General features: G+C 34.4%; 2 protein-coding genes across 8 annotated transcripts in view; one reads left to right on the top strand and one right to left on the bottom strand.

Annotated features, from left to right (window-relative positions):
* RUNDC3B (RUN domain containing 3B) overlaps window positions 1-5,248 on the top strand; it is a 152,877-nt gene extending 147,629 nt beyond the window's left edge. For all 5 annotated transcript variants that reach the window (XM_059934021.1, XM_059934019.1, XM_059934020.1 and 2 more), the window contains one exon: window positions 2,774-5,248. In XM_059934021.1, coding sequence (XP_059790004.1) covers window positions 2,774-2,919 — 146 coding nt within the window. In that variant the 3' untranslated portion in view covers window positions 2,920-5,248. The remainder of the gene's footprint in view (window positions 1-2,773) is intronic.
* A 4,167-nt stretch (window positions 5,249-9,415) lies between these two features.
* Window positions 9,416-23,293, bottom strand: part of SLC25A40 (solute carrier family 25 member 40) — a 43,806-nt gene continuing 29,928 nt past the window's right edge. For 2 of the 3 annotated variants that reach the window (XM_059933999.1, XM_059934000.1), the window contains 7 exons: window positions 22,201-22,268; window positions 20,060-20,184; window positions 19,216-19,389; window positions 15,024-15,133; window positions 12,453-12,534; window positions 10,076-10,156; window positions 9,416-9,717 (listed from right to left, as the gene is read on the bottom strand). In XM_059933999.1, the coding sequence (XP_059789982.1) occupies window positions 9,605-9,717; window positions 10,076-10,156; window positions 12,453-12,534; window positions 15,024-15,133; window positions 19,216-19,389; window positions 20,060-20,184; window positions 22,201-22,268 (753 nt within the window). In that variant the 3' untranslated portion in view covers window positions 9,416-9,604. Of the gene's footprint in view, window positions 9,718-10,075; window positions 10,157-10,629; window positions 11,196-12,452; window positions 12,535-15,023; window positions 15,134-19,215; window positions 19,390-20,059; window positions 20,185-22,200; window positions 22,269-23,293 lie in introns of those variants that run through there. The other variant, XM_059934001.1, reaches the window with a different exon arrangement.

The following is a 23,293-nucleotide window of genomic DNA, read 5'->3' as shown; positions in this document are numbered from 1 at the left end:
TTGCTCTGTGTAAAACAAGATGTTCTGAGTTGCTTCGGTATATTTCATGCCCATACCCAGGATCAGCTATTTCTCCAAGAAGTCCTGTTTCCTTACACTAGAAAATGATGTTAGAGAACATAATCTGGGCCATAGGGGTGCCCGTTGTGATTGAATTGGTCATTGTTTCTAACCCTCTTCACTAGACAGTTAGGAATTTTTTTTAAAGAAAAATGTACCTTAAATTTATCTTATTTTGTACTTCACACATAAGAGTCAAGGTTTCCATGTACTTGATTTTGTATTTTTATATCTTATGATGAGAATATTGGTTCCTAATTTATAGGAACATAATTGCTTATTTGCTTTTTCCTATTATATGTTTTAATTTCAAGCTAATAGTATCTATATTACTAAGATAGGGTAAGTTAAAATAGCTTAAGATTTGTTTTTAATTATTTTATCTTGAGAATATATCCCAGAGTCAAAGTACTATGCTTAAACTTCACCTCAACTCTGTTCACTTCTACTTTCGTAAGTAACCATTTTTATTTTTAGATTATCTTTCTGTTGATCTTTAAAACATATGCAAATTCAAATAAATTCATATTCCTTTTTAAGATAAAAGGTAACATACTATGCACTATTTCGCACTTTGCTTTTTCCACTAAATAGTATATCCTGGAAATCACAACACAGCAGTACATAGAGATCTTTCTCGTTCTCTTCTACAGCTGCATGTTACTCCACTGTGTAACTATGTTAGACATTTAGATTTAGTCTTTTGCAATTACTGTGTTATAATCTTTATATTTTAAAAATATGTGTAACCTAAGTATATACTCTCAAAGAACTGAAAACAGGATTCAAACAGATACTTGTGTGCCAGTGTTTACATCAGCATTATTTCCAGTAGTCAAAAGGTGGAAACAACCCAAACGTCCATACAGATGAATGGAGAAACAAAATGCAGTACATACATACAATGGAATATTACTCAGCCATAGAAAAGGGATGAAGTTCTGATACATACAACATGGATGAACCTTAAAAAACATTATGCTAAGTGAAATAAGCCAGACACAAAAGGGCAAATGCTGTATGATTCCACTTATAAGAATAAATCTAGGATGGGCAAATTCATAGACAGAAAGTAGATTAGAGGTTTCCAGAGACTGAGGGGAAGGGGAGAATGTAGAGTTACTGTTTAAAGAGGGTAGGGATTTTTTGTTTGGGCTGGTGAAAATTTTTGGAAATAGTGGTTGGTGATGGTTGCACAATACTATGAATGTAATTAATGCCATTGGATTGTACACTTAAAATGACTAAAATGGTAAATTGTAGGTGACATATATATTTACAATGAAGAAAATAGTTATATATACATACATATGTATATGTAATTAGTAGTAAATCTCTTTAAAACATTACAGGTCAATAATTAATTAGAAATTTGGGAGAGACTATCCAAAGCAGTTGCGTTCCTGGAGCATTTAGCAAGAACTCTAGAGCTCATTTTGGCCTGAAATAGGTCTCTAAGCTTAGACATTAAAAGGGTTCTTGAAACATCTGTATCTTTTGATCCTGACATAAGATGATAAAACATTTGAAACCTGAATGTGACAATTACTCTTCCATATCTTTTCCTAACACCGTTGTATTTTCCTGTATTTTTTAGTCAGCAAAACTATGAAGTTAACATTGTCATCTTTTGGTACCTGTTCTCATTTTACAAAGAATAGGCTCAGAGAAGATGCCTTTCCCCAGGTCACATAGCTGTAAAGAACACAGGAGTTCTTTCGTGTCCCAGTGCAGTTCTTACTGAATTATCATTAATTACATAATTATTTAATGAGTGTCTACTGTGTGCTAGCACTGGGAATATAATAATGAATACAACAAATTCCATGTCCTTTCTCAGAGCCTATAGTTTAATAAAGGAGAGCGCCCCACAGTTATCATACAGTATGACAAGGTGGGTTAAAGTATTAATACGACAACTATGAGAACAGTGCAGAGGGACTGTTTGAAACAATGTATAATATTCAGAAACATCTGATATCTGGTTCAGTTTATACTTCTATAACCACGTGAGTAAAACCTAAGCTTTCCATCTTCTTTGGAAAACTGCTAGTTTTCAAAGACCTTATTAGCCTTTCGCAGCCTCAAACCAGCCACTTATCGCTAGTATTTGCACACTGTGGGTTGAAACTTATTCAGCTCTGGAAAGAACTTGTTTTCCCCGGCTGTGGAAACAGATCTGCCATTCCGCCTTCATGGGCCTACTGAAGTCCAGCACTGTGTAACAATACTCCTGATGCAAAGTAGGTGCTGAATAAATGTTTATTCAGTAAGTGAATAAAGACTTCCCAGATCAAGCCCTCCAACTGAATTGAAGCAATTCTGCTTCTGCTGTATTACGTTACCTGCACACGGATTTCCTGGTATTCCTGTGGCCTGGACACTGGTATTGTTACTTTATTTTTTGTTATTCTTTACTAATTGAATATGATCATATTCTCCAAAAAAAGGTCAACTTTCTTGTTCCAAAACATCTCAAACTTCCATATCTAGAACTTTTACAAGAAGCACAAATATTCCCTCTGTAATGTTTTATAAGGGTACCATTGAAACTACTGAAAGATCAAACATGTTAACATATAGGTGTTTGATTTTATAGTTAGATATGTTTGTACTGTTTTGTAGAGTATGCAAGGTTTTAATGGTTTTAGGATCTTTTTGGTATTATGCTTCAAGGGAAATTAAATATTTGTTATTTTATCCTAATTTTCAGGTAAAGAAGATACTCCCTCATTACTTGGTCTCTGTGGGTCTCTGACATCAGTGGCAAGTTACAAATCTCTAACAAGCCTAAAATCTAATGACTACCTTGCAAGTCCTACAACAGAGATGACAAGTCCAGGTCTAACTCCATCCTGAAAAATTTTATGTAAAAGCCAAAAGTTTTTATGTTGCAAATGTTCTATTTATGTAAGTTTGACTGCTGGGAAAACATCCGGAATTTTATATTGTTCTGGCACATGTCTGGAATTGTCGCTTATATTAGAGAATTCAGTCCACTCCATGTAAACTTCTGAGTGGAAAAAAAAATGACTCTGCCACTTTTCATTTTAAAATTCCTATATTTGTCACTGAGGAAGTTTAAAAATGAATAGGCTTAAAAAAAACTTTCAGAGATCCTCTAAGTTAATAATCCATGGCAAATTGTACATATTTATTATTCAGCTGATTTTCATATATTTAAATGTATCATAATTGCCAGAGACCGAGTTCAAGGCTTAAGCTACGTATTTTCTTTTGCTCTTTTATTCAGTGATTAAATTTTCTAAGAATGAGTTACTTCATTTTTCATGAATTTCTTCCCAGGTTCTGATATTTAAATGCCTTGTCTTTAAAGTGAAGAGAAAGGTTCTTAGCTGCAGTTTCACAGTGGCTTATTCAGTTTTTCTTTAACAGTTATCATTTGGCATCAACCTAACATTCCACTTAACATTTTATAAATTTTGTAGGATGTGTCGTTAGGCAGTTACTAAATTTGTTAGGGTCACAGGGGAAGTATTTTACAGTATTTTAGACCATTGAGGTAAAGTGAATACATTTGTTTTTGTTTTTCCAAGATTTTCTTAAAAGTTTATCAATTTCAGAATTGATAAATTTATGTCTCATAAACTGGAAACATTTTAAAATGTAGAACAGATGTTGAAAAAGTATTTAATTGGGAAAGAGTTCAAATTCATTTAAGGATCTGAGACGCTTTTAAAGTCAGGATCAGTAGGCTAATCACCATACTTAACAGTATGTCTGACGTCCAGTGCTGTTTTTCTGCCTCGTATGCAAGAGTGAATTGTGTCATACATGCTTTACAGCTTCTGTCATTAATCATACCATAATCTCATTTTTAAATTGATGTTAATGTTAAAAAATTACTCCACTTCTACAGGTAAAAAATTAGTTTTCTTTTTTTAAAAAGCCATGAGCCGTCTTTTAAATTTTTGCAAATTTTGGAACAACTGTACATTTGTCCCTAAAAACTCCACCATATTGAAAGAGAAAAGGTATGAAGTATATTTTCTATAGTAAGTAATATGAGGAAAACATGATCAGCTGTGCCAAAGAAGTTTTATACATTGTTTACATGAAGAGGCTACTACAGTACTTATTGGGGACTTCATATGCTATATTTATTTGTTAATAAAACATTACATTCAAACTTAGTAACTTCAACATATAGAAAGAATGTTCCTCCTAAAATATTGTATTGAGAGGAGACAAGCAGCACTTGTTACAGTCATTCTTTGTATTAGAAATGTGGGAGTGTCGTGGTTCTCTGAAATATTTAGAGCTTTACGCTCGTCATTTGGAATTTAAGATAATAGTGACAAGGCTAGTCTTATATGTTAAGACCATTCAAACAGTGTCATTTCAGGGACAAAGGCAGCCTGAAATCCCTTAAAATAAATTATCTTAGATGTACCAGAACATGTTCAGAGCTTTATTCCTTTAGCTTGAGGCTTTAGTACTTGCAGTAATGCAAATATTGAGAAATGGTACCTTTATTCTGTACACATTATTGTGAGTGAGAGGTATCTAAAGCAATTTGTAATCAGCATGGGGGAACAGAAGGAAGGTTTAAATGAGGACAGTGGAAACCTTGGGAGGAGGGAACGAGAGAACGGTCAAGGAGGGGAATTTCAAAAATTTTAGGCTAGCCTTAAGCACTATTGCTGCTTTCCTAACAGCTATCAGAACGTTTAAATGCTTTCACTCATGGTCCACTCTCAAATGTCATTTATTATCCTTCAGTAATTAAAAAAAAAAAAGTCATTGTTAAATTTTTTCCATACATTTTTATAATATAGAAAGGAAATACAAGGTTCCATAATTGATCAAATTTTTCAGATTTGCCTAATGTGTACAATAACTTGTGCATCTTAACATGCTGCTAAATGCAGATTTAAACATGACATCTGAGGATAGTGACTTTTTCTCCTTTCTTGGAGCTCTTGGTATAAAATTCATCTGCTAATGTGACTCCAGGTTTCTACACAGTTCATTTCACTAGTTATAGAGGTAGCTTGTTAATGTTTGCACGAGGTATGTCTCAATCTTTAATTTTAGGTGGTAGTGTTTCTTGTTCACACACCCTCCCCTAAATAGAATGCTGAACTATATGCTACTATTTCCATGTGTATTTTGTTGCCTTGATGTACGATACTTGTTGCATGTATATTAAACATTTTGTACCATGCAGTAGTAGTCTTATTTTTTCCATGACAAAAAGTTACTTTATTCAAGGTGTACAGTGAACTTTCGTTTCATCAAATGTGGTAAGTGTATATTAACACCTAAAATACTAATATGGAAATGGTTTCGGAGAAATCCTCATTTCGCATCAAATTAAATACTTTTTATTTTTTTGAAAATGACATGATATGCTTTAAAGCTGACAACATCTGCCGAAGTGGTACGGTACAGTAGTGGTTTTGGCAGTGTTCTGATTTTATTATGTAACAACCATGTTTGTTTTCTCACCTGTAAAATGGAAACATCACCATCTTCTCAGCACCTGCCTGATGGCATCAGGATGTCAACATTAAATAACATCATATGTATAAGTTCATAAGTGGTAAGTACCAAATACAGACTACTATTAATTATGATTGACAGAAACCTTAAAAATGCAAGTAGACTCAGCTGGTTTTTATTTAAGTCATCTTTATTAGATTTACATACAAGTTTTCAAGTGGTTAAAAATGTTTCTCAAATTTACAACTTATGTAAATTCTTTGTTAAATTTCCTATTGTTATTATGACATAGTATGAGTGTTTCATGTTTGGTAATTGCAATCATTGTTGCTTTTGTTGTGGTCATCCATGTACAATGCTTGGTGTCAGTCTATTTATCTCTTGTAAAAATAAAATACAGTGTGTGTGTGTGAAAAAAAAAAAAAAAGAAAATTTGGTTTTAGTAGGGGAAAAGATGTAAATCACTCATGGGGGAGGGGCGGGTGTTGGAGGGCAAAGGTGGTGTGAGGGCAGGGGTTACTGTTTGGAAAGAGACTCAAGTGAGGAAAAGGCCAGTAAAAAAAAAAAAAAAAAAAAAATTTCCTATTGTTGGTTACAATTTCTAGTTTTGATAAACTAATACGTTGGATTACCTTGGAAATGTCACATGACTGCTTTGAACATCAGGGCTCCTTATTTTTTTTTAAACTAATCCACTTTGCTCTTCTGTAAGCAAAGCACCTTGTATTTTGCTTTAGCATTTGTTTTACTTCACTGATAGGAGAGAGAAGATAAAATTATACCAATGTCACAGTGGTACCTTTTAAAAATATATTTTAATCCAAACCAAAACTTTTGTTTTTAAATAGATCACCTTATTATAAGTCACCTTTTTCATACTGCCAGTTATTTTTCTAAAACCCAACTAAAACCAAAGTTTCACTACACAGCACTTGGCCTTAACACGTGACCCATCCCGGTGTTTTCTATTCTATGCTGTGCTAAACTGTGCTATCCTATTTTCTTTCAGTTAAAAGAAAATACTGGTCTTGGGGGAAAAACAAAACAGAACACAACTCTAACTTTTAAAGCTGTGCCAAAAATACTTACTTGGCTCCCTCTTGCTTCTTGTTCCTCCTTTGGCAGACAAGGCCCCTTGGACTCCATTTCCAATCTTATCTCCTACCACATGGCCATGTATACTCTCTGCTCAAGCCACTGGCGCTAAATACCACTGCCTGATTGAAGACTCCCAACCTCCAGGTACGTTTAATTGGATCGCATGTCCTAATCTTAGAAGCATTTCCTGACTAGTCCCTCCGCCACAGGCTGAGGGGAGAATTCTTCAGCTTTTCCATCACTCCTTTTGCATACTTGTAGCAATCACAGCTGAAACCTGAAGGCCAGTGAGAGTATTTGAAATGTCATCTTATCTCCAGTGCTTTTTATACTGCCTACCACATAAAAGGTCTCAGTAAGTGTTGAATGATAGATTAAAATATAACAGCAGTAATTTATTTTTAAAAGTTCATTTTGGAAACAAATTTTAAAGTGATACACTAAACTTTTCCACATCCCTGTAATTTGTGCCCCAGAAAAAGAGGTTAGGATTTAAAGTAGTCAAATGTGGCTAAATAAGCATAGTGAATAGTCTTCCTAGAAATAAAAGAAAATTTTACTTTAATTCCATATTACTTTTTTTAAAAGTCAAACTTGTATTATATGAAAGGTAGCAAACATGTAATACTTGCATAAGACATTTTTCTTAAAAACTTTAAATGTGGGGCTTCCCTGGTGGCGCAGTGGTCGAGAATCCGCCTACCAATGCAGGGGACACGGGTTCAAGCCCTGGTCTGGGAAGATCCCACATGCCGCGGAGCAACTAAGCCCGTGTGCCACAACTACTGAGCCTGTGCGTCTGGAGCCTGTGCTCCGCAACAAGAGAGGCTGCGATAGTAAGAGGCCCGCGCACCGCGATGAAGAGTGGCCCCCACTTGCCGCAACTAGAGAAAGCCCTCGCACAGAAACGAAGACCCAACACAGCCATAAATTTAAAAAAAAAAAAAAAAAAAAAATTTTAAATGTGTATGTTAGAAATTAACATTAACAGAATGAAACTGTTTCCTTTCAGAAACATTACCAAGAACACAATTTGTAACCAAATGCTTTTCAGTTGCTACTATTAATGCTTCTGGACCACTTAAGTATAGCGAAAGCTTCAGTTCAGCCTTCTTTTCATTCAGATACATTGCATGTAATGTATGTTAGAAAAACTGTAGGGCATTAGATTTATTTAAGTTATTCTAGTCATAAAGTAAGCATTTTTCACAAGTGCAGTCCGTAGTGGGGTGGGGGGAGGATGAAAATTTCCCTTCCGTTGTTTATAAGTGACATTAAGGTGAAATATGTGACCGCTTTTTGAGAGCATTTCAAAACCTAAATTTTTCTGCCTTTTTCTACCAGTTATCAAAAAGAAGCATAGCAGAACCAAGGTAAATTTAAATTTAATACTGTTAGACATCAGTGTTCAAGATAAACTTTCATGTGTGTGTGTTTTATATATATATGTGTGTAGTATAGCATTAACATAATGATTTTATATGAAAATATTTAGCTAGAAGCACAGTGATATTTTAAGAAAGCACAAAATATTTTAATGAAAATATAAGTCAAAGTTATATTTACATTTTTATGGATATATATGTTGCAAACTTAAAGTAAATCAACAGGATAAAATAAACACAAAAGGTTAAATACAAACCCTACAGAGTTTATTTCTGGTGAAACATAAACAGTTTTCTACTATATTAGAAAATACATTAATTCCTCTTCCAACACTAGAGATTTGTCACTTAAATATATTACTCTATTTTAGGGAAAAATATGCTTCACATTTTCATAAAATTCACATAGACTGCAATAAAGTGCTTTTTCTCACAGGATACAGATCTTGAGAAAAACAAAAATATTAAAAAAATATTGTTTGTCTTGAAATCATATCCTTTTTATTTCATTCTTACATTCATTAACTAAATTATTTAGGCATTAGCCTCCAGTGACCAAAAGCTCTTTCTTCAAGAAAACTGCTGCCTGTTCAGTTCTTGGTCTAGCATATTAATGTGAGATGTGTAAAATCAAGGGACATTTTGGAAATATTCTGTGACTGATATTGTAGTAATAGTCTCAATTTTGTTAGAACAAGCCAATAGAAACGACCTAGAGAACTCCACAAATGGTGATACTTACATTACAGGACAGCTGAAACCAGAGGCCCTTCCTGTGCTGAAACAGCATTTTTACTGGTCTGAATACAATGTGGTTTTCCACTGCACACCCAAGTTTGACTGAAGTGAACATCTGATACAGGCAGTAAAAGCTCCCTCTCTCTTGCAGAGACAGTAGATAACACAGGGTCTTTAGTCATCAAAAATAGCAGCATCAATACCATACAAATTATTTTTGGTTCATGAAGATAAAATAACCATACACCTCTGATCAGAGAAATCCTAATATTCATGAGGCCTTAGAACAGTAACAAGGTAAAAAAACAAAATACCAAATGCATGTGAATTAAAGAAAATAACTAATAGGTAATATGTGGTATATGTGAATAATGTTATCTAAAGACTGCCTTCCATTATCTACTTTGCTGAAATACTTAAATATCTATGCCCGTGATTTAAATGTGTATAAACGATTTGCGAATTTTTCTTTTAGACTCTGTACATCATTCAGCACACAATTCAAAATGTTCTGTTGTCTCTGACACACTCTCAATAGGATTAACTTACACCGAGATTTGTTATCAAACTCTGAGATTATTGCTTTCAGTGTAGAATAATTCTTCTTTTCTTTACAAGAATGCTCAATGGTGATGATTTCTGGAATATCTTTTTCAAAATCTCAAAAATTAGGATAAAAAATTTATTTAAAAATTAGGATTATGATTTAAATGCAAAGTAGAAATTTACTATTCATTTAAATTATAGATAAGAAAGATAAAAAATCATTGTAAGATAATGGTGAAAAAAAGCTCTTGTCTAAGATTCTCCATCTTATTATTTGGTCATGGTGGTTATTTCAGGTTGAAATAGCATCTCTAGTATTGCTGTCTTCGAGCATTTTGTTTCTGGAAAAAAGACTTTCCAAATTCATATGTACTGATCATAACAGCACAAGCAGGAGCAATTTTAATTAAACGAGGAATTAGGCCTGAAGAGAGAACAGAAAAAATTCACAACAAATATTACCTTATTTTTTTAAATGTAACTTATTTGGTTTCGTTCTGATAGTTATCAAAGTAAGTGAAGTGATATATGAAATACTGTCCCATAAACTGTTGTCAAAGAAGAAGCCAAACTGCTTATTCCTCACCTCCTCTAGAAATATCAATAGTAAATCTACTGTTATTTAACATTTTTAAACTTTTATAGCAAAGATATTTAGGAGGAAATAGTAAATGTGGAATATTTTCAATAATTTCCTGCTGAAAGGTAATTTAGGAAGGTAATAGATTTAAAGGTAAAAGTAATCATTTTAGTCAATGATTTGATAAAGGAAATATTTTTACCTGTAAATAATCCGGAAAATCCATTCTTAGCAACAATGTTCTTCATTATAGCCCATGTTGACATTTGCAAAGGCATAGAAACTAAGTGTTAAAATAAAGAAATGATGCTATTGTAAGTAAGTTACCACTTAATTTCTAATACAGATAAAACACATAAAACAGTGTTTATGGCCTTTGTGGTATATCATTTCACTATAGTAAGAACAGATCTGTTTACCTAAAGAGATAATTTTAAATCTTATTTTTAATAGTTGGATTCATTAAAAAGAAAAAATCATAAAGGCAATAAGTTTTAAGGTACATAGGACCAGATGCAATCAAGGAGGAATATACATAAGACTTTTTCTGAATTGATGATGTTTGTTTTTTAAGCTTGGTGGTATGTATATCCTTTGTACTTTTTTCCACATCTTAAAAATCTTTCATAATGAAAAATTTTAAAGATGTACAGAAATCTTCATGGGGTTCCCAAAGCCAAAGTAAAGCCCTGATAACCATTTTTCATGAATTTTTATTGTATACATTAAAAAAAATTTTTTTCCCCAAAAAGAGGTTTTGAGGACAATAGCTCCTTCCTCCCTAGTGAGGTCCTGCTTTATTAAAACCTTTCTGAATACTAGATGTACCAGTCTTGAAATAAATTAAAGCAGTGCTGTCTCCTCCAAAGGGAAGATTTTTCCTGTAACTAACAGTAACATCTCACTTATTTGCAATTACTCAAATATCTGGAACACCGTAAAAACTAATTTATATATCTTTTGAAAACAGCAAAAATAGATGTTACTGAAGTTCAAACATAAACCTCATGAACGAGCTGTTCATACATAAAGTTTGCTTACCTTCATTTTACACGATTACAAGCATCTGGCGTAGCCCACAGACTACTAGATGCAATAGGTGAAAAAAGTCTGCCAAGAAGTAGGCATACTACCATGTGAAGACTGTGAAGCTGAAGATGTCAAAGTCGTGGTTTGAGACCACTGGATGATGGGCAAACACTCCTAAGTTATCCTCACTAGCTTCTGAGAGCTGCATTATGAAACTCTACAGTAATCAACGTGTACAATGATGACAACTTGCAGTCATTAAGAAAGACTAAAGTACGTATTATTAAGTATGCCTAGGGAAAAAGGGAAAAGTAAGAGAAAGATAGCTTTCAAAACAGCTTTTTAGAATTTGCCACTTAATGAAGAGGGGCTCATTATCTCAAAATTTCTTTTATGTAAAATATCAGATTCTCTGCCTATGAAGATAAATGAGGCCTTGTGATTTACTTAAGAAGCTAAACTATCTATATAAATAGTGTAAGTATAAATATACTAATTACATACACATTTTAAAACCAAGAACAAAATATTTATGACTGGAATTTAACTTTCTAAAAAAAGTCAATGACAAAATCTTTACAAGTTGGTAACTTATACTTCATGTTTAAATTATTTCATTTAAATTCTGGAAGCAACTGGTAAAAGAAAGGAGGCCAAGTAGCTGGGTATTTCTAATCTTATAGAACTCTCAAGTCCCAGACTTCTATTTTAATAGCAGGGTGAAATTAATGTAAAAGAGAAAGAACAGAAAGAGTTATCAACTGGAGGTAAGCCACTGCAGAGCTCTAACAGAACCTCGAAAGTATCTCCTGCCTAAAGATCCAACATCAGAAGAGCTAATCCTACAGGTGATAAGCAACTTCTTACAGTGTAAGGAAACACTGTGATTATTAAATATTTCAAGCATAGACAACAGTAAAATAAACACTCATCTACTGACCATCCAAATTTATCAAATCCTAACAATTGTATGTTTCAGAAACAATCGAAGCCCCATTTCCAGTGGGCTTGCTATACTTTCTATAATAACGACAGAATGGATCTAGTAGAAGCAACTAAGAGTATGCTTTTGTTCTAGAAGAAATTATAGGTTACAAAGAAGTAGATGGGATAGTAGGCAGAAAAAACACATCAAAAGAAGGGAAGCTAAAAAATAAACAACAACAACAAAATGTGTATGCATACTAATGAAACAAGATGCACTAAGAAAAAAGGTTTCCCAGTAATTGCCTATCCTTCACCCTGGTTTGCCTACATTTATTTGAAAGACTACTTACATAATTTAATCTTCTATATAGCAGGTATGAGACTTAACTCATGGCAGGCAAAATACATAGTCTTTAAGATTTCTTAAATTTTTTGTTTAGGTTTAGAGTATTTTTTTCTGGGTATTCCATTCTAACAGTGTATTAGTTTGAGTTAGATAAAGAGTAAGGTAACAAAGGAAAAAAAAATCTTGTTTTCCCTATTTTAGATATTCCTAACTTAGTATCTGGAAAGAAAAAATTTTTCATGGCATCTTAAAAATGTTGTAAATTAATTAAACTTACTTTTCCGACTTTCATATATCCAAAGTTGTGTCTGCTTTTGTGTTTTCACCACATCAAATGGCAAAGTTACAACAGCTGCAAACTAACAAAAAGTAAAACTGATTAATTTAAATCTATTTTTAAATTTTTCCTAAAGTATTTTAATATTCTGATTAGCACATTACTTAATAAGGATAGTAATAAAAATCATAACTAGCACATTAGTTAATAAGGATAGTAATAAAAATCATAACTAAACTGAAACATAAAATGAAACCAGAGGTATTTAAAAGAAGCTCTATTAAAGAAAACAGATATATGTCTTATGTATTCCTCCCAAAATTCAGGAGTAAGTAAACAGTCTCAGAAAAGTTCCCCTATTTTCCTGAGGTCACACAACTATTAGTGGCAGAGTCAGAATTCCAACCAGACCTCTTTGACTCTGAAACCAGTATTCACATTTTCTGATGTTCCTGTGTGTTCCATTATTCCTTTACTACATATGAAGGTATAATATTTTAAAGTGGAAATTCTCAAGTATCTAGTAAGCATTTAAAATTTTCCAACAAATGTTTTTGAAATAAATATTATTAAAAATTTAAATAAAATGTACTTTTAGTTCTATATACCTTTTCTTTATAGGTTTCAACATATTTATCAAATGTAGCTCACAGATCACATTTTTAAAAACTTACCTCAAAATGAATCAATTTAACAATTATTTTCATAATGTCCTAATTAAGCAGTGAAGGTTTTTTGTAAGAATAAATTCCCTGAGGAATGTCTCATAATATTTGATACAACAATCATACAAAGTAAAACCTGGTCTCTATTTTTTGCTTCCCAACTCACATTTGGCCAATATGCTCATAAAATACCCTTTAAAATCATTTACATTTATTTCACCTGTCAATGTTAAAAGATTTAAGTTCTTGAAATCAGTTTCAAAGATCTCAGGTAAGATAAAATCAATTGTTGTGTCTCCATGTCCACAATCTAACACATACAGTTGTCCCTTAGTATCCGGGGCGTATTGGTTACAGATACCCAAATCTGCAGATGCTCAAATCCCTTATATAAAATGGCGCAGTAGAGTCGGCCCTCCATATCTGCGGTTCTACATCCGTGGATTCAACAATCAGGAATCGAACTGGTTGACTCTGCAGATGCAGAACCTCTGGATAGGGAGGGCCGATGGGAGTATCAAAGGTAGCAACAATGTGGTATGAACCTGACACCTTCTAAAATGATATGGTTTAGGCTATTTTGTTTTCTGACAGAAAACCTGGACATTGTCCCACTGATGTGCTTTTTCTGCTGTTATTTGATAAGTCAAAAGGCAGCAATATTTTCTAAATCATTAAAATTTTTTAAAATAAGTTTTCTGTGTTAGGCAGACGTAGTAAAATAGAGAACGTTCCTTCATATTACTGGAAAGCTGGAACAACAACCTATAGCCATTATTCAATGGCTATAGGATATATAGCCATTTTTTTTTTAAGATATAAAGCATTAAGTACAGAATTGGTTCTACAATTCCAACTGTTATGAATCTCTAAATATAAATAGTACTTGTTTTTCTTCATTCGTGCTGGATTAAGATATAAATAAAATACAATTAAGTTACTTTTAATCACCTCACAAATAAGAAAGATAATGAAAAGATTTTGCTGGTATTCTAACTACTTAAATTGCTAAAAAGAACTGCTCTTTTACCTCAATAGTTTTATACCCCACTAGGCTTAATTTGACAGATCTCAGACCCGGGAATATTCACGTCTAAATTTTGAACACGATCTCAGGGGCTTCCTTAGCCTAGGTTTTCTGACACAGTTACTCCAGTACTTTTCTGCAGGTCTCCATGACCTCACTATGCTCCTTCACTCTTGTTTTCATTTGGTTCCAATATGTCAGCACATCACTCTGTGTCATCACAAATTCACTTTCTAAGTATGTGGGTATAAGAAAGCTCTTTGTGGCCAAGATCATGGTGATAAGAATCTGCATAAAGGAAGTCCACTACACAACTTTTCATTATGTGGAGGGGTGGCAAAAGGTGAACTCTCTACTACCCAAAAATGGTCATTTGAGATTTCTCCCTTCTGACTATAACTTTTATTAAAATTCTTTTAAGAGGTACTCAGCCAAAATGTTCCCAAAGAAACAGGAATTAGCAGCAAAGGATGAAATTACTTCTATTCAATCCGATTATACATATGAGATGACACTCTATAAAATATTAAATAACCAGATCTACTGGCATTTAATGACCAAATTGCCAAATACCTTGTAAAGAATAAAGTACTATTTAAACTCTTACCATGATCACAACTGTAATGATCTAACAAATCTAAAAGATTCAGAAAAACATAATGTATTTGTAATATAATAAAAACATATAAAATGCATTTTAAAATATTTAATGGCTAGTAATTTATCTTCAAAATAGGGTAGTAAATACTTATAAAAATCTTAAAGCACTGCAGCCCCAAAGCACTATGTCAATAGACATGAAATGCTACATAATATTTTGTTTTATTTTAGTAAGACAATTATCACTATTGTGGAATATTAACAAAAGAATAAACTTACAGAACCAGATAATGCCCCTGAAGTAAAGTTGATCATAAATGTTGGTTCATATAAACCAGATTTTGCACACAACCACTTCTTTAAAACTTCATAGTTATACCAGTACATTGCTGTAAAAACAGAGAATGAAATGAACACATATTTAGAAATGAAATGTGGACTTTAAATAGTTAAGGAATACTGTATGTTAAAGAAAAGAGAATTCTAGTCTTGACACACCTTGCTTTCTGCTTAGACACATACTAGGCGAGATTTAAAAAAAAAAAATCTCAATAATATTCTAGTAGTCTTATAAACAAAAACACTATGCATCAGTGAAAAGTAGGACTTTAATTTCAAAACCTGACAAGGACAGGAGAGGAAAGGAAAAGTACAGTTCCATCTCATTCATGTACACTGATGTAAAAATCCTAAAAAATAATAATCAGCAACTGAAGCCAGACTATCTCATAAACGATCACATGCTATGACTAAACTGAGTTATCTGATGAATGCAAAGGTAGTAAGTGCTTTAGATGCCATATACCACATTAACAGAATTGTATGATCATCTAAAAATGATGGAAAAGCATTTTATAAAGTTCTATACACTTTCATTTAAAGCAAACAAATTTCTGGGCTTCCCTGGTGGCGCAGTGGTTGAGAGTCTGTCTGCCAATGCAGGGGACACGGGTTCGAGCCCTGGTCTGGGAGGATCCCACATGCCACGGAGCGACTGGGCCCGTGAGCCACAACTACTGAGCTTGCACGTCTGGAGCCTGTGCTCGACAACAAGAGAGGCCACGATAGTGAGAGGCCCATGCACCGCGATGAAGAGTGGCCCCTGCTCGCCGCAACTGGAGAAAGCCCTCGCACAGAAACGAAGAGCCAACACAGCCAAAAATAAATAAATAAATAAATTAAAAAAAAAAAAGCAAACAAATTTCTTAGAAACCTAGGAATAAAAGGGAAATTCTCCGACTTGATAAAGGATATGCATCAAGAACTTGTAGCAAAAATTATTAATGGTGAAACAACAGAACTCTTTCCTTTAGAATGAGGAAAATGATAGGGATGCAACACTATCGTTGCTGCTATTCAAAATTGTACTAGGCAGCACAGTAAGCACAGTATTTATAGAAAAAAGCTGTAACTATTAAAATATGAAGAAATAAAGTAGTTACAATTTACATATTATTGTCTACATAGAAAACCTAAAAGATAGGCAAATTAGAATCTTATTATAAGAGTTTACAAGTAGCTGAATATAAGCTAACAGACAAGAATTGACGGTAACACTGCAGCAGCCACAAAGATTTAGACAGCTTTTTTTTAAACAGGTCTTTTAAAATAGGCACTAAAAGTTGTGGGTGAGTGGTACCTATAAATGAATGTTAGAAAAAGAGGTTGTATATGTAAACTTTATAAAGAAGATTCTAAATCTCTACTAAAAGACTTTAAGAGTTATAAAGAAAAAGGATGTTCCTACGGCAAAAAAAAAAAAAAGGTAACATGATTTTTTTACTATGCACTTTAATTTAGACAGTACTGTACTGTTAGCACAGGGTTAAACAAATTGGCCAGTGAAACACATCCATGCATATATGAAACTTTGATACGACAGGTGACACAACAAATCCCTGCAGCAGGTATGGTTATTCAGTAAATGATGCCTGGATAACTATCCATATGAGGAGGAAATGAATACTTATTTCAGCCGTAATCCCTAATCAATTATGGATAAATAAATGTCCAATGAAAGTGTCCAACCTCATTAATAATCAGGGAAATATAAGTTGAAGTGAGATACCACTTTATATTACTAGGTAAACAAAAATTAAGAACTTTTGGCAATAAAAGTGCTGGTGAGGGTTTGAAATGAAGCAGCAGGAAGCTAGTGGTTGTGATCTGCACAATCACTTTAGAAAAGGGTTTAATATTACCACATACAATTTAAAACGTGTATATTTACATGAACCAGCAAATCTAAAACTGACGAGATTCTTATACCCATACACGTTAAAAAAATGTTCACAGCATTGTTTACTTGTTTTCTCAAGACATAAACACGAGTGAAAACAAAACAGTTACACATGAAAACCAAGAATGAATCTTACATTTTTGAGTAAGATAAGTTATAAACCTCAAAAATAGGCAAAAGTCAGTAACATTATTTAGCAGTAATACATACATGGTAAAACTACTTTTTAAAAATCAAACGATAAAAATTCAGTGTAGTGGTTACCACTGAGGATGTGACAGTGGAGGTGGACATACGTGGTTTCATGATTATATAAATTCAATATTCTAATTCATATATTGAAGTGGTGACTTAACAGGTTTCCATTTTATTAGTGCACTTCATAATTTATATCTTCATTACTTTTTATATATTAAATATAATTTAAAAAATGGAAAAGTATTGGTCTAGGAATCTATAATGTTTCTAAAAAGCATAACTGAACACAAAACGTTGAAGAAAAATACTAATAGAAAGGGAAAGATGCAGAGATGTGAATGACAGCCCAAGAAAAGGAGTAACTCAAAGGGAAAAAGGAATGTTAATACAAGGGTTCTCAATAATTATTTCTTCCAGGTTTTATTTTTTATTTTTTTAAGATCTTTATTGGAGTATAATTGCTTTACAATGGTGTGTTAGTTTCTGCTGTATAACAAAGTGAATCAGCTATACGTATACATATATCCCCATAACCCCTCCCTCGTGTTTCCCTCCCACCCTCCCCATCCCACCCCTCTAGGTGGTCACAAAGCACTAAGCTGATCTCCCTGTGCTATGCAGCTGCTTCCCACTAGCTATCTACTTTACATTTGGTAGTGTATATATATATATGTCCATGCCACTCTCTCACTTCTTCCCAGCTTCCCCTTCCCCCTCCCCGTGTCCTCAAGTCCACTCTCTACTTCTGCATCTTTATTCCTGTCCTGCCCCTAGGTTCTTCAGAACCATTTTTTTTTTAGATTCCATATATATGTTAGCATACAGTATTTGTTTTTCTCTTTCTGACTTACTTCACTCTGTATGACAGACTCTAGGTCCATCCACCTCACTACAAATAACTCAATTTCACTCCTTTTTATGCCTGAGTAATATTCCATTGTATTGTATATATGCGCCACATCTTCTTTATCCACTCATATGTCGATGGACACTTAGGTTGCTTCCATGTCCTGGCTATTGTAAATAGTGCTGCAATCTTCCAGGTTTTAAATGGAAACTTCTGAGATTCACGAGAGAAATACTGGGCTGGCCACAGGATTTTCCCATAAGATGTTACCAAAGACCCAAAAGAACTTTTTGGCCAACCCAACACTACTGAAGTATGCACATTCTACAAGCTGTTATTTTTGCACTTCTTTTTCATGATTTTTCTCCCTTTGCATAATTCAATGATTAGCACAATCTCGAATCTGATTTATAATAGTCCCTACAGGACACTCAGTGGGGCAGATTTTTATCTTTAATAACTGAAAAAAGTAGGAGTCAATATAATTCACAGGTGGTCTTAAACGTATTTTTATTTTATAAATTTATTTATTTATTTATTTGTTTGTTTGTGGCCGCATTGGGTCTTCGTTGCTGCGCACATGCTTTTCTCTGGTTGTGGCAAGCGGGGGCTACTCTTCGCTGTAGTGTGCGGGCTTCTCACTGTGGTGGCTTCTCTTGTTGCGGCGCGCAGGCTTCAGTAGTTGTGGCACGTGGGCTCAGTAGTTGTGGCTTGCGGGCTCTAGAGCACAGGCTCAGTAGCTGAGGCACATGGGCTCAGTCGCTCCACGGCATGTGGGATCTTCCTGGACCAGGGATCGAACCCATGTCCCCTGCCACTGGCAGGCGGATTCCTAACCACTGCACCACCAGGGAAGTCCCTTAAATGTATTTCATAATATCTTGATTTGTAGTACTTTACTTATCTTACTAATTATGACTTAATTTTAAAGGTACTTTGCATTATCTAACTATGAATACACACCAATTAATGTTTAAAAAGAAATAAACATAAACACAAAGAGAAAAGAAAGCCAGGCTTGAATTAGAAACTGTTCATTCAATAAATACTTATCAAGATCTGAGAGCCCAACACTGAACTAGGAGTGTGTGGTCACTAAAGAAGATAACTTACCTTTAGCCTTAAAGGGTTTAAAATTTACTTGATTTAAAAGTGATATGTAAGGCAAACCTGCAGATAAACCCTACCTGAGAATGGTACATCTCTAAGAACGGTAGGAGCCCAGCCCCTCCAGAGGGAAATCCAGCCATCTTCAGACACTTTCTTGCTGACAAGTTGATGCAGTTCCTCGTAAGAAAACTTCTTAGACTGCATCTTGGTTCTAATCAATTCCAGTGGACTTATTACAGTTACTGCACCAACTAGTACAAACAAGCAAATATAACAAAAACAAAGCCATGCATTATGGAAACACACATGCAAAAATTAATATTTCATGCATTTTTGTATTTTAAGCTTTTATTCTGAAATGAAGCAAACCTTAAAATCAAATATCTTATGATACCAACCATACTGGCTCAGATTTTTTTCTTGATAAAGGTATTTCACATACATTACTCTTTCTGGTTTCAACTCTTTCAAGAGCAGTTCCACAACCCTTACACATCAACGAGGACTACTACAAACCTCACTTCCACTGCACAGAGAAAAATGTCCTTCTGTGCAGAGGCAAATTTCCTTATGATTAAACTCTGAATCTCAAAGTCTACAAGGAAAATGATTAAAGACGTTGGCATTAATTTGACAGCTATCTGTTATCATCCTAAAATCTAGAATCTAAAGTCTAAAATCTCAAATCTAAAATCTCTGTCCAAGATTTGACAGGGATAGGCTGATCCCATCTCATTCTGATGGCAATCACCATACAATATGACTTCTAGAGTATAGATATTAACAAATTAGTACAAACTACAATGCAAAATATATCTTTACCAATACTCTGTATTTTAAACAAATTCTCTATGAATGTCAGAATTTTAAAACAAGCGTTAAGCAGAAATCAGAATGAAAATATAGTAATTTATTACTTACCTCTGGCCAGAATTCCAGCAACAATTGGTATGCGGCTTTCATTTTCTCCTAATTTAGATCTCAGAAGAGCAGTTAATTGGTCATAGCAGGTAAAATAAATAACTGTGGCAGGAACTGCCATCACTCTGTTAGAAACACAAAAAGATTTGTACAACATTATCAAAGGCTTAAGCATATTCTTATTGTTAAATATAAGATAAAATCCTTCTATTTTATATAAGCTGAAAACCACAACAAATCAGCCATGAGATAGATTTTTTTTTTTTATTTAAAAAATTATTAGTGTTTAACTTAGTCAACAAAAAGATGTAAAGTAGGTATCTGCTCTCCAAAGGTTTATATTGTAGTTGAGAAGTTAAGTTACAGAGCACCCAGTCAGGTCATAAATAGGAAAAGACAAATGAGGACACCTCTCTTTTTTTTTTTTTAAAGAAATTCACGTTCTTTTATTTATTTATTTATGACTGTACTGGGTCTTCGTTTCTGTGCGAGGGCTTTCTCTAGTTGTGGCAAGTGGGGACCACTCTTCATCGCGGTGCACGGGCCTCTCACCATCACGGCCTCTCTTGTTGTGGAGCACAGGCTCCAGATGCGCAGGCTCAGTAATTGTGGCTCACGGGCCCAGCTGCTCCGCGGCATGTGGGATCTTCCCAGACCAGGGCTCGAACCCGTGTCCCCCGCATTGGCAGGCAGATTCTCAACCACTGCGCCACCAGGGAAGCCCCAAGGACACTTCTCTTATCTCCTTGACTTATTCTGTTTCTGGTCTTCCTTCCCAACTACATTACGATAACATGAAAATCACTGAAGTAAAAAGTACAAGCACAAGTGTAAAATTCTTTTGAACTGTGGACCATATACCATACCTGCTTGTAACTGAAAATAAATTACAATTAATGTCGCTGGAATTATATATACTAGAGTTCTGAGGAAATTCCAATGACTTATTCTTTCAAATGAAAATATCAAGAGGGAGTTATTAATTAAACACAAAGTTGCAGGTACTGTCATGTCATAAATATTAATGCAACAAAAAACCAGTCTCTGTTTATGGCCTAACCAAGGACATTCACAGACCACACATGGAAATGCCTAATGTTCTACGGTGAAGTGTGACGATGAGAATTTAGGAATAAGACCGACTGCTGCTCTTGGATCTACCGCTAACTTTATAACCTCAGGCACTGTTTAGAATATATGCCTCAAAACTGACTAATCTGCTCTATAAAAAGATAAATTAGAAAGAAACGAGGCAGAGAAAGTCAAGATATTATGGGATTTTTACATTCAGCCTTACTAGCTTGTCATGTTAATTCATATAATAGCTAGTTAGTAGAGAATTATAATTATCTGGAAAAGGAAAGTATACATAGCACAATACCTCTCATTATTTTAGTAAAATAAACAGTCAAATGAACACTAAATTCTTAATTTCTGAACATGAAAAAAAAATTATGCTTGTGCACCAAAGTGAACACAGCAGGCCTAGCTGCTCTAATCTATATCTTCAGGAGGACCTATCTGTCTGCTTGACCTTTGGTCACCCCCAAGGAATTTAGCCCTTGGAATATTCCCTATAACAAGGTTTTTCTGTATGTCTGGAGCACTAAACCAGCTTGTCTAGGTTGATTTGTGCAAATGATGTGATTTTGGGTAAACATCTGCTTTCTTTTTGGGGCGCTAGGGTTTTGGTAATCACAGCTGGTCACAAAAAGAATGTGCCTACATCATCAGCCCGCAATACAAGCCCTAGACTCAGACTCCAGGGCTGCATGAGACGGAAACACTGCGTGTGCCACTGCAGCTCAGTGCCGGGAGAAGCAGCACACGCTCTGCAGTGTCACACGGGAGGGCTCAGGGTGCCTTTGCCTGGTCGACTCCTGTTGTGTCCTTTCCCCTTACTGATTCTGCTTTGTTTCTTTTGCTGTAATAAACTGCAGACATGAGTATCACTTCTTTAGGTCCTGTGAATCCTTCCAGCAAATCATCAAATGTGTGGACAGCTGTGAGATTCACAAAAAAATACTCTAGAAAATGAAAAAGCACTAATATTAAAAATGCATGATGTTGTCCAACGAGGCTGATTATAAGGCAAAATAACAACCATCATTTAGTAAGAAAAATATTAAATTTCAACTTACAAGGTAGGAGGAAGGCCACTCCACAGGGACTTAATTCCCTCATTTCGAATGATTTTCAAAAAGGCATCCTAAAATTATAATAGAAAGAAGCGGTCAAAATATATACCTGAACCTTATATACAAAAAAGTTTATGGTGATAATTGATTGGTAATTTGCTTCTTTCAAGCATTTATTTCTAAAATAAAAGCTTCACAGTTTTATGTATGCCCATTCTTTAAAAAAAAAAAGGAATTTTTCTCAACTTTCAAACACAAGTAAAGTATTTCTGGATGATACTTCCTGCTTACAGAGTAAAATCTATATTACTCAGCTTGGGATTGTTCTACTTAGGGCTTAGAAGCAATGTTTTTCAAAGATTATTATAAAAAGGAAGTGGACGAATGGCAGACATTAACTCTCCTGTCCAATTATGAAATCTGAGAAAATATTATTTAAACCCAATGTCTGAAATCTCTGGAGAAGAACCAAAAGCAAGTAGAAACTATAGGGAAGCTTACTGTTGAAAGACAAAGTGCAATGAGTGAGATTTGCAAATTTACAGCTTTTTGCCTATGGGAGTTGCAAGGAAAAGCACATTTACTTGCTTGAGATGGCAAATATCAGAGTTCAGGCTGGGACTAATCAGAAAGTTACAAGGGAAATCCTAGGAAAAAAGGCTGCAGAGGATGTAAGCCTCCAAATTTAGAGACAAAATCAGCCACAGAACGTGGCTCACCACTAAATTATGCAACACCAGGAGAAGAAAAGAGAGTTCTGGCAAAAACAAACAAAATACCCCCAGCAACTAAAGGCTGGGTAGAAATTTCAGCTGCAGCCCACCACAACGGTACCTGAGTGTGAAGGCTGAATCCAGCCAAAGTTAACTGCCCTCTAGAACAGAACCGACTCTTTAGAAGAATATAAAAGAATCCACAGTCTTTTTTTTTTTTTTTTTTTTTAATTTATTATTTATTGTCTGTGTTGGGTCTTCGTTTCTGTGCGAGGGCTTTTTTTTTTTTTTTTGCGGCAAGCGGGGGCCACTCTTCATCGCGGTGCGCGGGCCTCTCGCTATCGCGGCCTCTCTTGTTGCGGAGCACAGGCTCCGGATGCGCA

This window comes from Balaenoptera ricei, chromosome 9 (genome assembly GCF_028023285.1).
Source record: "Balaenoptera ricei isolate mBalRic1 chromosome 9, mBalRic1.hap2, whole genome shotgun sequence".
In the NCBI taxonomy this organism is placed as follows: Eukaryota; Metazoa; Chordata; class Mammalia; order Artiodactyla; family Balaenopteridae; genus Balaenoptera; species Balaenoptera ricei.
The sequence above is the reverse complement of the archived record's forward strand: the minus strand, read 5'-3'. Positions and strand labels throughout refer to the sequence as shown.